The sequence below is a fragment of the Arabidopsis lyrata genome, assembly GCF_000004255.2.
Source record: "Arabidopsis lyrata subsp. lyrata unplaced genomic scaffold ARALYscaffold_7, whole genome shotgun sequence".
Lineage (NCBI taxonomy): Eukaryota > Viridiplantae > Streptophyta > Magnoliopsida > Brassicales > Brassicaceae > Arabidopsis > Arabidopsis lyrata.
This window is the reverse complement of record NW_003302549.1, coordinates 4387879-4402171: the sequence shown is the minus strand read 5'-3', so window position 1 is coordinate 4402171 and position 14293 is coordinate 4387879. Positions and strand designations below refer to the sequence as shown.

At 37.6% G+C, this 14293-nt stretch overlaps 3 protein-coding genes across 3 annotated transcripts; all 3 read left to right on the top strand.

Annotated features, from left to right (window-relative positions):
- The first annotated feature begins 550 nt into the window (after positions 1-550).
- On the top strand, positions 551-1688 carry LOC9305406. The gene is made up of 2 exons (XM_021019983.1): positions 551-797; positions 872-1688. The coding sequence occupies exons 1-2, from the start codon at positions 630-632 to the stop codon at positions 1421-1423; spliced, it is 720 nt and encodes a 239-aa protein (XP_020875642.1). The 5' UTR covers positions 551-629; the 3' UTR covers positions 1424-1688.
- Positions 1689-4242: 2554 nt separating this feature from the next.
- Positions 4243-8395, top strand: LOC9305405. The gene is made up of 15 exons (XM_021018813.1): positions 4243-4636; positions 5010-5137; positions 5244-5315; positions 5410-5523; positions 5978-6046; positions 6130-6186; positions 6325-6378; positions 6463-6525; positions 6622-6684; positions 6812-6967; positions 7069-7224; positions 7343-7423; positions 7517-7578; positions 7661-7772; positions 8083-8395. The coding sequence occupies exons 1-14, from the start codon at positions 4477-4479 to the stop codon at positions 7737-7739; spliced, it is 1314 nt and encodes a 437-aa protein (XP_020874472.1). The 5' UTR covers positions 4243-4476; the 3' UTR covers positions 7740-7772; positions 8083-8395.
- Positions 8396-10737: 2342 nt separating this feature from the next.
- LOC9305403 lies at positions 10738-14293 on the top strand. The gene is made up of 11 exons (XM_002869286.2): positions 10738-11021; positions 11378-11792; positions 11916-12014; positions 12112-12212; positions 12313-12384; positions 12503-12593; positions 12857-12937; positions 13339-13398; positions 13490-13612; positions 13698-13736; positions 13815-14293. Exons 2-11 carry the CDS (start codon positions 11460-11462, stop codon positions 13944-13946), a joined length of 1131 nt encoding a protein of 376 aa, XP_002869332.1. The 5' UTR covers positions 10738-11021; positions 11378-11459; the 3' UTR covers positions 13947-14293.

The following is a 14293-nucleotide window of genomic DNA, read 5'->3' as shown; positions in this document are numbered from 1 at the left end:
AAATCAAATTAAAAGCGTGCAAGAATTATACTCCCTCTGTTTTACAAAGAGTGTCATTTTAGAGTTTTGCACACAGATTAAGAAAACATTAAATTTTTTGTTTTTTCTAAACAAAAACATCATTAACTATATACCTAAACATAATCTGCCCAATAGTAAAACAATATGCAGAATACTAATAGTCATAAAACATAAAAAAATCATTAAATTTTGCATTGAAAACCTAAAACGACACTCTTTGTGAAACAAAAATAAAACCTTAAAACGACATTCTTTATGAAACGGAGAGAGTATATACTATGATATGGGCTCCAACTAGAGATCACTTGTTGAAAAAGAAGGAAGAAAAAAAGAGAGAGAGATCACTTTGGAAACAACAATGGCGAACAAAAGGACAAATATATGCCACGTCATCCCCTCCATCCACCCCACGTACCTTTATGTCATTTCTCAAAGAAAAAATCAGGTTCATTATGAATTTTCCTTTTTGTTAATTAATTATCAATTATTTGGTTATCGTTTCATTATCATTTTTCTTATAAATAGGGTCTTTAAACCTTCCAATAAGTCACATATAAAACGGCGTCACAAAAAAGAAGATAGAAACTTCGATAAGTTTTGAAGAAGAAATGGAATGGAGAGAATGTTATTTAGATGTGATCTTGGTGCCGCTAGGGCTTATGGTGTATGCATCTTACCATGTTTACTTGTGGCATAAGTTACGTACACAGCCTCTCACCACTATCATCGGCACTAACGCTAGAGCTCGCCGTTTCTGGGTCGCTTCCATCATCAAGGTAACTTCAATTTTCTTATATAAACATCTTCGCACACATAAATATATGATCCTATATGTATTTGATTAAATTAGGACAACGAGAAGAAGAACATCTTGGCCGTTCAAACGCTGAGAAACTGCATAATGGGGTCGACTTTGATGGCAACAACATCGATCCTCCTCTGCGCTGGTCTAGCTGCGGTTTTAAGCAGCACATACGCAGTGAAGAAGCCTCTAAACGACGCCGTTTTTGGAGCTCGCGGAGAGTTCATGGTGGCTCTCAAGTACGTCACGATCCTCACCATCTTCCTCTTCTCCTTCTTCTCCCACTCTCTCTCAATTCGTTTCATCAACCAAGTCAACATCCTCATCAACACTCCTTTTTCTCCTGAGGAATTGGAGGATGAGATGATGATGACGGCAGAGGAGTACGTGGCGGAATTGCTAGAGAGAGGGTTTGTTTTGAATACTGTGGGGAATCGGTTGTTCTATGCGGCGTTGCCTTTGATGCTTTGGATATTTGGACCGGTGCTTGTGTTTTTGTGCTCGGTCGTGATGGTTCCTCTTCTTTATAACCTCGATTTCTTCTTCTTCGGTAAAGAAAGAAAAAAACTCGATCAAAAGTCTAGTTTTGGATCTGTGTAGAATCGAGTTTTCGTCAGTAGAACAAGTGCTTGTAATTAAGTGATATTATCGTCCTATTGGTTACGGCCAGGACAACTGAACGCATGAAGAATTTACATGGAAGTTGAAAAGTTTCGAAGATTATAGTTTAGCTTTCAATTTTAGATCTTTCGATTAAGAAAAGAAAAAAAATCTTATTAAATTATGCGTTATAATTATCATAGATTAGGGTTTTTCGGCCGTATGTATTTTGTGTGTGTAATATAATATGTCACGTTTTGGTTTATTGAGCGTTATTATTGGCATTTCCATGTGGGTGACTTTATAACGTATCAGCATATCGCACAGCTCTCTTGGTATGTACGTTTTTTTTTTTTTTTTTTTTTTTCTGTTAGCTGGTGTTTATAGTGCATGTGGCTTACGTTGGGCAAGAAACGGGACAAAAAATGTGATGTTCACATTTATTCCGTGCATTAGTATCTGTCTTAGTTAGTTTTTTTTTTTTTTTAGTTAGTTAAGTTGTTATGTTATGTGTTAGGAACCAGTCGTCACGAGCCTATGTATATAACTCCTCCCTAAGACAATGTAGAAATATACCTACACGATTATTTTCTCTGCGTAGTATGAAATCAAAATGTTTAGAACTCGTTTAGAGATGTCAATTCATATATGATGCTATATAGCTAATTATATCCGAATCTAGTTCAGAAGACTATGTTCGCCTAAATTAAAATTATTTGTTAACTAACTCTTATTTTCATAGATATTTTCAATTTTTGTTAGATTAGGTATAGAAAAAGCTACTTCACGCTACAAATAATTACAATTTTACAGATGGAAATTTTCGTATTTAAAAATTTATGGATCCGTTGCAAACTAGCTTTGGATTGGTAATAGACAAATTTCATGGATAATATATAATAGCCACTAATTTGTAGTTACTGACCATTTAACCACGAGATAGCCAATTATTAATGCTCGCAAAAATACTATATATGGGCTGTCCTTAAATGGGCCTAAATTATTGAAATATACACTGTGGCCTATTAGGCATGTAATGTTTTTCTCTTTTTCTTCATTTTTATTGAAAGCCTTTCATCAAAAAAAAAAAAAATGTCAAGAGAATATGACGAAAGGCATTTGAAGAATTAAAGTAGAAGCTCAAAGCCAAGGATAAGATGATTTTTTTTTTTTATAAACCCTATCGGCTATCCGGTCGGCCCTGGTAGGAACGCACCGAGGTGCTACATAGTGGATTGGTCCACCGTGTTAACGGTTAGGCCCTTACGGGCTACCACTCTGCCTATCCCGAGTTTGGAATGCCTTCCGACTAAGTGCCAGGGGGTAGTCAGGCCGTCTGCATTTCTAGCTACCAGGTAAACCAATTGGGCCAAAGTCCAACTGACAGACTTCCCAAACAAATGTGTTTTTGTTTCCAGGGAGAATCGAACTCAGGTTTGGGAGTTTCACCCTTTTCCAAAGCTTCTTCTGCCACTAGACCACAGATGCTTGGGCTAAGATGATATATTACCTCGAAAGCAACTAAGGAAGCAGACTGTCTCTGTAATGATTTAACAAAACGCAACCACAACATAAAGTTTGGAAGGTCACTGCACTGTTTTGTGTTTGATCAGCATCATACCTTACTCACTTGGATATTTGTTTTACTAATTAATAAGTTAAAAGAAATCATAAAACTATAGTTTTTTTTGTTTTAATGTGAATCATATATAGACTATAATCTTCTTCCCAGTTTTATTTTTTGGGAAACTTAGAGAAGAACAAAGAATTGTGAGGCTGATGAGTGATGATTCGATATGAGACCGCAACTTTGGAATATATTACCAATAATTCGATTCATTTCAATTAGGCTTTGCTTCATATACGGGAGATTATAACTAGTTATTAATGAAAGGATAAATTACGTTAATGTCATTGCTTCTGGTCTGAGTTGGCGTACTCCACGTACCACGTATATATTATTGAGTAGTTGCTAATTAATTTATTCTTTGTTTTGTTAAAACTATTATAATTTGGTTAATGTCATAAAGCAAATGATAGACCAGACACATCTCTGATAATCCAGCGGTACTTATTGTCATGACTAAGGGATCCTAATCAATCGTATAGATTTAGCTATCGCGAATCGTGATTCCAACCTTTACATAAATTCTTTTAAAATTAGGGTAAACTGTGTTGGATCAAGCAAAATAATAAGATATACTTATAAAAAGGCCGCTGTTGCTTGGAGAGAAAAACAAAGATTCTTAAGCTCTCAGGCAATGTTATACATTGCAAATTTCGTTGAATAAATAAACAAACGAGTATCGAAAAATTCAGAATAGAAGTTTGCTTAATTTAACGAGAAATTAAATGGCACACGCACTGCTGGACCATACATATCCCACAAAGTATGGTGTGCATTGATGATAGATGATAAATACACATTTCCTACATACATATATACTTGTATACATATATATATATAAATATATATAAGAAAATCTTGAAAATATAGAGCACATCTTCGTTTTTCATACAGTATAAGAATATGTATTGAAAGTTTGTAACACATTCGGATTAATTTTTTGTTTGTTTTTCTGAAGTTAAGCCGGACGTAGTAAAATTATTACTACACTCATTAGCAATTTAGCAGGCAAGTAGATGAATATCATAAATTGGAGATCTGATTGAATTGCTTCCGAAAAAGGACAATAATATCGACTGGTAAATGGTTACCGAAAAATAAATAAAAAGGATCAACCATTGGATTTACGCCACGTCATTAATGTGAAATCCGATGGATGCCGCGTGTCATCGTCGGTCACGACAAACCCACGAAGCCATTAACCTCACGTTGTCAACACATAAGTACTTTTCTCTCGTCTTTGCACGCTTTTTTTCTCTGTCTAAAACACAACAAAACAAAGTTAAGAAATTTCTACGGTCCATGGTCAAAAAAACACCTTCATAAAAATATATATAGAGAGATCGTGAGTGCAGAGAAGGAAACGTTTCTCTTGTTTGTTGGAATCTCCGTCCCTTTTCGTTGATCGACGGTGGTGAATCTAGACATGGCGGCTGCGAAGCTCGTCGCTTTGTTACTTCTTGCCTTGCTTTTCACCACCAGCGTCTTCGCCGATGCTGATGAGCCGGAGATTTCTGAGGCTGCCGGATCCGATGGCTCTTCCAAGATCCAACTGGATCAGCTTACTGCCAAGATCCGTGCCCTAGGTTAGTTAGCGACTTGCATTGTTCAGACTCTTCCCTCTGATCGATTGATTGCAAAGTTTTGATTTTTATTTTACTTTAATTCGTATTGAGATCGGAATCTGCATAGTTCGCATGTTTTTAGTTGGACGCTGATAGAATTACTGTTTCAGCTACTTGATGTGTTTCTTTTCTTATAGCATTGACTTAAATTAGTATCTTTTGGATCGATTTCAGATGTGAATCGTGTTTACTTGTCCCCAATCTCGAATTGCTTGCTATGGTTTTGTGGCATTTGCATAATCCGTCCTGTTTCGAGCTTGTTATAGCCTTTTTATTTGGTGAATGCAAATTTTGGTTTTTGAGCTTTATGTTTTCTTTTTGTTTCGTTTTGAAGAATCCCAAATCGATGAGAAAACCCGGGAAGTTCAGGGCAAAGATGAGGTAGTAGCAGAGAAGGAGAAACTTCTCAAAGAAAAGGAAGACAAGATTTCTTCCTTGCAGACTGAAGTCTCATCACTACAAGTATGGATCTTATATGGTTTCAGTTTCATCTACTTGTTTGAAACGTGTCGTAAATTGTTTTCATCTTTGGCTTACACCTGATCTGTGTGCTTTCACTCCTCTCCAGAAAAAGGGATCATCAGATTCTGCAAAACATTTGGGAAAGGCTCAAGCGCGAGCTGCTGAATTGGAGAAGCAGGTGAGACTTTATGTTCAAGAACCCAATCTGTTTATATTGCTAGAATTTGCAAACGGATATCTGATTTTTTTATGATGCTACTTCTGCCATTCAGGTAGAGGTACTCAAAAACTTCTTGGAGCAAAAAAACAAGGAGAAAGATTCCACTGAAGCTCGGACTAATGAAGCTGAGAAAAAACTAAGTGAACTAAACTCAAGCCTTGACAAAGTATGTTTCTTTACATCTCTCGTTTCATTTTTCCATTACACTGTTCCATTTGTTTTTTCTCTAAGGGACATGGTAAATGCTTAGTTACTTTTTTAATCTCAGCTTTAGCTAGTCTTTGTTTAAGGTTGATGTCAAAATATCTTCATGTTCTAAGCCTCGTCATTTATGCTATGTTATTACCATTGCAGTTTCCATTCTCAGCTATATTAGATCTCATTAGGACAGCTCCTTGCATGATTTGATACTCGTGTTTGATCTAAATTCGGGCTTGAGTTGTATGGGAATTCTTTTGAACAGGTTTCATTATGCAATCTGATTAGACCATCAGAACTTTTTTACTTCCCTCCTTTGAACTATACCGTCGACAATGCTTCTTTGGATATGTACTTTTGGTTGAGCCAATTCTTATAGTAATGTCCTGAAGATTTTAATTATGGTATCTGATGTCTTGCAGCTTCAGAAGACAAATGAAGAGCAGAAGAACAAAATAGGAAAACTTGAACGTGCTATTAAGATAGCTGAGGTACAGTAACCTCTTATTAAATTAGATTTCTATGCCTTTGGTTTCTGCCTCACATAGCTTTTTTTCCAAATTTTAAATTTCAGGAAGAAATGTTGAGGACAAAGCTTGAGGCAACCACAAAGGCTAAGGAACTGCTGGAGGTATTGGTTTGACACAGTTTTACATTTGGCTGTCTCTGAAGCTATTATAGCAGTAGATATTTCACTGTGTGGGAAATTAGCAGAGCCTGGAATCTGGAATTCAGCAGAAAGCTAATATCAATTGTTTTATTTACTCAGGCTCATGGTTCGTGGCTTCCCCCTTGGCTTGCTCTTCACTGGTTTAAATTTCAGGCAAGTTTTATGCTGGCCTTTTTACAGTTTTGTAATATAGCAGTTTTTCCCCCAATTAACATAGGGAATTTCATGTACCCGTAGACTTATACCGAGACACATTGGGAGGCCCATGGGAAACCTGCTGTGGAGACAGTAATTCTAAAGGTACTGTTTAAATTTTGTCCTATACTCCTATTGAGATTTATGCCTCTAAACAGTATGAGAGCGTCTGGCTAATGAAGTTTACTTTTTATTGAGTAGGTGACGGAAGCAAAAGCTCAAGTTGAAAAGTGGGCTGAACCACATGTTGAAAACGTTAAAACTGTAAGCATCTTATTGGCAATTTTTTTTTTGTTGTAAATTTCTTTGACATTAATCGAATGCCTGCATTTTTGATGAGTCACCAATTTCTAGAGTTATAATTCGCTATGTTTTATGACACTACTTGCAGAAATATATTCCAGCCATCAAGGAAACCGTTACTACACATGTTGAGCCACACGTCCGAACACTATCCATCAAAGCTAAAGAGGCTTACCATGCATCAAAGAGTGCTGTTTCCCCTCACATTGCCACGGTTCAAGAATTTGTAGACCCCTATTATCAGGTATAGTGTCTTTATCAGTTTATTCTTTCACTGATAGGTTTGGTACACAATAATCAGCTAATATTTACGGATGTAAACTTAATGCTTGTTACAATTTCCAGGAGGCCAAAAAGTTCAGCAAGCCATATGTCGACCAAGTGGCCACGACCACGAAACCACATGTTGATAAAATGAAGGTTGCGATGAAACCTTACACAACCAAGGTGATCATCGTCTATACAGAGTTCCTTGAATCCGCCACAACTTATCACCATCAGGTCTGAAACCAAAACCATTCTTATGTATACTAAAAATAAATCTGAGTTATTCCACTTCTTGGACTCATCAAAAAAAATGCTCGACTTTTAAAGCTAAAATCTGTGTTCATCTGTGAAGGTCCAAGCCCATATCGAACGAAAACTGAAAGACCATGAGCTGACAGAGCCTTTTGCTACCAATGAGTTTGTTTGGTTTGCGGTATTTGCCTAACTTTCTTATAGAATGTATTCTGAGACTGCATCCTTTATGTGTTTCCTCTCTAACATCAAATCTAAAATCTATCCACTGTAGGCCTCTGCATTGTTGGTATTTCCCATCTTCGTTGCTTACAAAGTGCTCTGTTCTCTCTTCTGGCAAGTCTTTTAATTAATCCATTTAGTCATTTTATGTAATATTCTTAATCATAGAAATATCTCATATGATTTTTTATCGCAGCACAAAGACAAAGAAACCTGTTAAACACCCTCATCACCATGGTCGTCGTAAGGCCAAAAGGGGTCACACTGACAAGTGATATTCATTGTTCCACGCTCTCAAAATAGTCGAGGTACACTCTCACGTTTAACTTTGCTTGACATTAGCGACATTGAGTAGGTTATCTGAGGAACATCTTCTCTCTTAAAAGTATTCTAGTTATGAGTTTTCTAGCTTCCATCCTCAGAGGAAATCATGTAGTCTAGTTAGTGTGAAATTAAACAAATATGTAGTGTTAGTAACAGCCAAACTCAGATTATCGATTGTCGCTTATCTGGCTGGAATGTGGTTTTGAGTATCTGATGCCACATAACAGTAGGTGATTATGTGTCGCTTCCATGCTCATCGTTGTATCTTATTCCGTTGCTTCTTAATCGCTCCAGGTCACGAGGTTAAAACGCCATTGTCGTTGGACTGTTCTAAGGTCAGGTCACCGGACAGATTGCTTGTTGAATGAAGGGAAAGTCTCGAGTTGGTGTCTGATGGGTGTTTAGAGGCTCTTTGTGCACAAGTATTGACTTCTTTCCTTTACTATATTGTATTGTTTTGGACAATTTATTTCAGTATTTTTACACAGAAGGTTAGACATTACTAGAGAAATTCTAGCAACTTGGTTGTATTTTAGTGTATTTTTCTATTTCACGTGGATATATATTGCGATATCTTTAATTTCATTCGTAGTCTTTTCTTTCTCAACTTAACTTTATGCTTATTTCATTCATATTCCATTAAACTCTAGCATGGTTCTTTCTCTTCCTCAAATTATTTTCTTACAAAATGAACTCTTGGTCCCTTCATAAATTCATCAAAAAGTTTTAGCCAACCTTGAAAAACGCAAAACGTGGAAGAGATAATGAAGAGAGATATTATTCATCATAACTATAGTAGTCGAGAGGCCAACAACAAGTCTTGGGACTCGATTTGAGTCAAGAAAGAAGCATGTATCTATCTTAAAGGCACTTTACCGTTTCCACTTACACTCGATTTCTTGTTTATAAACATCGCCACTTCCACTTCCTCTAACACCCCAAAGTCACAGACTCACAGTAACTTGGTACAAAAAAAATGTCGAATACCAACGAGCAAGAAAACGCCACCAGGACAAATGTGAAAAGGAAGAGATTCACTGAGATGGAAGTAGATATGATTATGCCTGATCCATCTCCAAAAGGTAACAACTATTACTCAGCCTTCGAGATGAATCTTGAGTGTGCAAAGAAAGTGCCCTCCACCAATAGAGACCAAAGGGCGGCAACCTTTGACCTCGGAGGGATCTGTTGCTTATTTCCGGGAAACGCAGAAGAGCTTCAAGCCGCTGTTCGTTCGATGGGTAGGAGATTGACAATCATAAAGATTCCTTCAGATGCCGCAAGAAATGGTTTTACTGTCCCACCAAAGATTATGGATGTCCCAAAGGCAAGAGCTATCTTTGGTTACTTAGTGATCATGCTTTACAAGAATGTCAACGAATCAAACTTTAGAGAATTTTCTAACAAGCGTTTCAAAGCACTTCGTGCTGTTGCTAGCTGTATTGAAGAAGGATATATCTCAGTGTTCAATGATGTGGAAGATGCTATCTGCTGTCGAAACTCGTATGGTCAGAACCATCAGATCCGTAAAGCTGTTCTGAGTGCTGTCCTTGATACCATCAATGACCACAGACCACTGTCGTCATTTCTCTAGTGTTTGTCTTTATGTTAAAAATTTCCTCTCTTTGACAGACATGGCAGGATATTGTGTTGTCGAAGAATGTCTTGTTTATCCCGATTCCCCTGTTCTCAAAGCTCCTGAGTTAGCAACTGAAGTAAGCAATTGGAAAAAAGCAGATCAAGCAATAAAGGAAACTGACTCACCTGAGTATTACAGGATCTTGCATGAGGACCCTGCGAGCTGCTCTATACTTAGAAGAGCAAACTTTCCGACGCTCATTGAAGAATAGAGTGCTTGGTGGCAGCAACAAGGTAGTGAATGACTACTATTTTGATATTCATGTCAAGTACTACGCTTCTGGCGGAGTGTGTGAAGCCACCAAGCGTATTATCGACTACTTTGATGCAAATTCTGAGTCAATAGCGAAGCATCTGTTTGTTTGGGGATGATAATGTTTCATAAATTGTTTCTACGTACTCCTTGTCCCACATTCCATAGTTTTCTATCTCTTTCCTTTTGGCTTTTAGGGTCTGATTTCATTCTACATGTCGTCCTGTTTAATTAGTATGTTGCTTCTTTTGAGTTTCCTCTTTTAGATTTATAATGCTGGGACAATTCTTGTTAAGAGCATGTGTTACTTCTGGGATGTCCCTGAGATTGAAGACAATTGGGGATATTCAGATTCTTCAAGAACCGATTTAGGATCGAAAATACTAAGCAGCAGATCCCTCCAAGGTAATAGGTCGCTCTCTGGTCCCTATGGGTCAGATATTCATTCTTTGCGCACTCAAGACTCAGCTGAAACGCCGCATAATTACGATTGGCATCTATTGTAGCAGATGCATCACCAAGAATCATATCTACTTCCATGCTCATGCTTTTGAATGAGAAATTTGAAATCGAAACAGAACTACTTCTGTTTGTTGGCTTTAGAAGATCTCTATAATTTTAGGGTTACAGCGGAGACGTTTTATAAATTACGGAGTAGAAGATGGAACGTCGATTCTTGATTGAGAGACGCGGCTCTTCGTTACTTGTATTGGGGTAGGTACGTGCATCGGGTCCCATTATTGCTGACTTGTCTTTCCAGTTTCCTTCTACTGCAAACGTCTTGCCGTTTATCTATTCGGCGGAGTGGTGTGTGTGTGGTTCTCACAATACGACATCGTTCTGTCACTAGTTTTAAAACTTTTGCATGATACTAAATTGGAAATAAATCTCCAGAACAATCTAATTTATTTCTTTAGATTTTCTGATTTTACAAATCTACTAACTCACCAAAGTAAATTCTTATTGAAAAAAATATGAGTTGTTCAAAGGTTTTTTCCACCAAATAATATAGTGGGATTAATTACCAAAAGAAACAAAAATTAATAATAGGGATTATGAGTTAAAAAATACTTTGTTGAAAATTGAAAAAGAGAAGTCCGTTCGTTCCTCATTTGGAGCTACAGTGACCGTTTCTAGTGCTCAGGAAAAGAGAAAAAAAAAAAGGAGAGAGGCGCTTTGGATTTGTGGGACATCAGAGGATTCTTCGATCTCCAGATTCTTACTCGAGGGATTCTTATTCGCTTTCACCTGCTTTTGTTCTTATCCTCCGCTTATTCCGCCGAGTGCCGTGGCGGCGGCTCTGCGCCACTGGTTATTTTGATGGTTCGATCGATCTTTTGATGTTCGTCTTCTTCCTTACGCTCTGAATCCATTTTCTGTGTTCTTTTATTTATATACCTGTTTCATTGAGCTCGATTATGATTATCTCAACGCTTTACCAGTTTCTATCTTGTCTACGGTAATTTTTACGATGACGACACTGATGATCTTTGCCACGCGCATCGAAATTTTGAATTACATTTTCCGATTATAGGAATTGAGTCTTTTGGATGTGGTTCAAATGATATTTGGTGGTTTTGTTCTTCAATCTCATATTTTCATTGCTTGATGTTCTGTTTTTGACAAATTGAATCTGGATTCAATTTTCAATTTGCACATTGCAAGCTCTCAGTGATTAATGGCTCTCTTTATGTTCAGGGATTCTGAAGAGTGAGACTGTTAAAGAAGACTATAAGATGGATTTGATACTTCAAACAGTAGCTTAAGAGATATTGCGGTTATGTCAGAGTCTCGTCAAAGGCCTCCTTTTAAGGGCCCCAGATGGATTATCACTTTGGTTGTTCTGGTTACGGTTGTTGTCATCACCGCATTCATATATCCTCCGCGGAATTCTGTGGCTTGCTATATGTTTTCTCGTCCTGGATGTCCTTTATACCAACAGTTTTTGTTTGTACCGTCGAGGGAATTGACTGACTCTGAAGCTGCAGCTCAAGTTGTCATGAATGAAATCATGAACCTACCTCAATCTAAGACAGCAAATCCCAAGATAGCCTTTATGTTCTTAACACCAGGGACGCTACCTTTTGAGCCTCTGTGGGAAATGTTCTTCCGTGTAAGAATTTCTCATTACAGTGTCCTTTAATCAGTTGGAGTTTCTTAGAGATGTGACTTCTTTGTCAAACGTATTTCTTATCCTACTTGACAAAATGGTGGTGGTTCCTTTTTGTTGATTCAGGGTCATGAGAACAAATTTTCAGTTTATGTGCACGCGTCAAAGAAAAGTCCTGTACATACAAGCAGCTATTTTGTTGGTCGAGATATTCACAGTCACAAGGTAAATGAGTTTGGTTACATCATTCAGCCGGTTTTATGCATAAAATTTGATTAGTAGTGACTCCTATAGGTAGCTTTAGTATGATAATCTTGTGCAGGTTGCTTGGGGTCAGATATCCATGGTTGACGCAGAAAGAAGGCTATTAGCTCATGCTCTCGTTGATCCTGATAATCAACACTTTGTGTTACTTTCAGATAGGTGATTGAATTATTGTTTCTTTCATATCAAATGTCCTAAGGTCTTGATGTTATGCTTTACTAATCCTACCCTTACCATCTTCTTCCTTGTTATTTGGCAGTTGTGTACCGCTATTCGACTTTAACTATATCTATAATCACTTGATCTTCGCGAATCTCAGCTTCATTGATTGGTAAGTTGTATGATTGTGCCTACAGTTTACTCATGCGGTTGAACCTCTTTTAAGTTTTATGTCTCGCTGTCATCCTGTCTTCTCTGGTATTAAGTATCTTCATCTTGCATTTTTCCAGTTTTGAGGATCCTGGACCACATGGATCTGGTCGGTATTCACAACATATGCTGCCTGAGGTTGAAAAGAAGGATTTTCGGAAGGGCTCACAGGTATACGTTAATGTGTTATGTGATAAGATATCATATTTTCCCCTTTCTTCTTCCTGCAAAATGTTTGTTGGAGGGATTTTTACAGTTCAGACAAAAACAATAGTCATGTTTTTATTGTAGTCATGGATGTTACCTTTCTTCTCTCCATGCTTTTATCATCCCTCCCTTGGTTCTCATTCCTGATAATGATGGTTGCATTTCTTATCCAGTTAGTTCTATTTAAGCTTGACATTTTCCTGTGTCTTTATAATCATCTTTTCCAGTGGTTTTCAATGAAGAGGAGACATGCTATAGTCGTCATGGCGGACAGCCTTTACTACACAAAATTCAAGCTTTATTGTAGGGTAAGCAAGCCTTCAATTTCATGCGTTTTCACATTCACATGATAGTTGATAATAACCAGCCATACCATATCTTGTAGTATGTCCTTAAATTCTATCTGGTGACACGTATTTCTCCAAATCTCCCTTAATATGGTGTTCTGCATATTTGGTGATCAGCTAAGTCATCTAGTCAAGTTAGACAGTGATCCGCCCATTGAGATTGTAGCTTATTACATAGTGGTCATGCTGTGTGATGTTCAAACAAAACTCATGTGTTTTCCTTTCTTTATAGCATAGAGGCGATATGTTGGAATACTGAGACATGTTTTGATGTCATGGAATTTCACTATTAATGTCTTATCGTAAGCATTTGTATAATCAAGCGGAATTTTCCTTAACGGCCTATACATATTTTGTCACAGCCGAATATGGAAGGACGCAACTGCTATGCGGACGAGCATTATTTCCCAACTCTTTTCAATGTCAGTGTACTGCTTGCTTGCGTCTTCCTCTTATTACTCATTTTCCTCTAACTTCATCATAATCTCTCCGCTCATGATCTCTTTCTTTCAGATGATTGATCCAGATGGAATAGCAAACTGGTCAGTGACACATGTTGATTGGTCAGAAGGCAAATGGCATCCGAAACTATACAATGCAAGAGACATCACTCCTTACCTCATCAGGAAAATCAAGGTTCCTCTTGTTCTTCTCTTTCTCAAAGCTCAGTTAGATTTTTCTTTTCTGCTATCTTAGTTTGTGGTTTTTATCTGATATGCAGTCCATCCAACTTGCTTACCATGTCACAAGCGATTTAAAGGTAAAACACCGGAGCCTTCTTCTTATTACCATGATTCTTGGAATTCCTGTTACTGATCCATAACCATCCTCTATGCAGAAAGTGACGACAGTAAAGCCGTGTCTATGGAAAGGAGAGCAACGTCCATGTTACCTATTTGCTCGGAAGTTTAATCCTGAAACTCTGGACCGATTGATGTATCTCTTCCCTAACTACACCTCGCTGGTTTGAAAGGCTTATCAGATTCTGGATTGTCTGGTTTGGTCTGTGTTAAGCTCTTACCAAAGCATACACCTTGTGTGATAAATATTAGGACCATTCATATTGCTTTGATTCAAAGTTGGGTTTGAGCCTGGCACAGACAAGAACAAGAACTGCCCTGGTGTTTTTTTTGGTTTATGCTTAACAAACATTAGCGTGCTAGCATGCGAGGTCCATGACAATTGTTTTAGGTGGTTTTCTATAGTCCTTTACCTAGTGGTATCAAATAACCACGTGGCTATGCCTTTTCTTCTGTTAGAAGGTGAGACCCAAGTCGCTCTAATCCCACAAACATCTGGTTTAGCTTCTTCTTCACA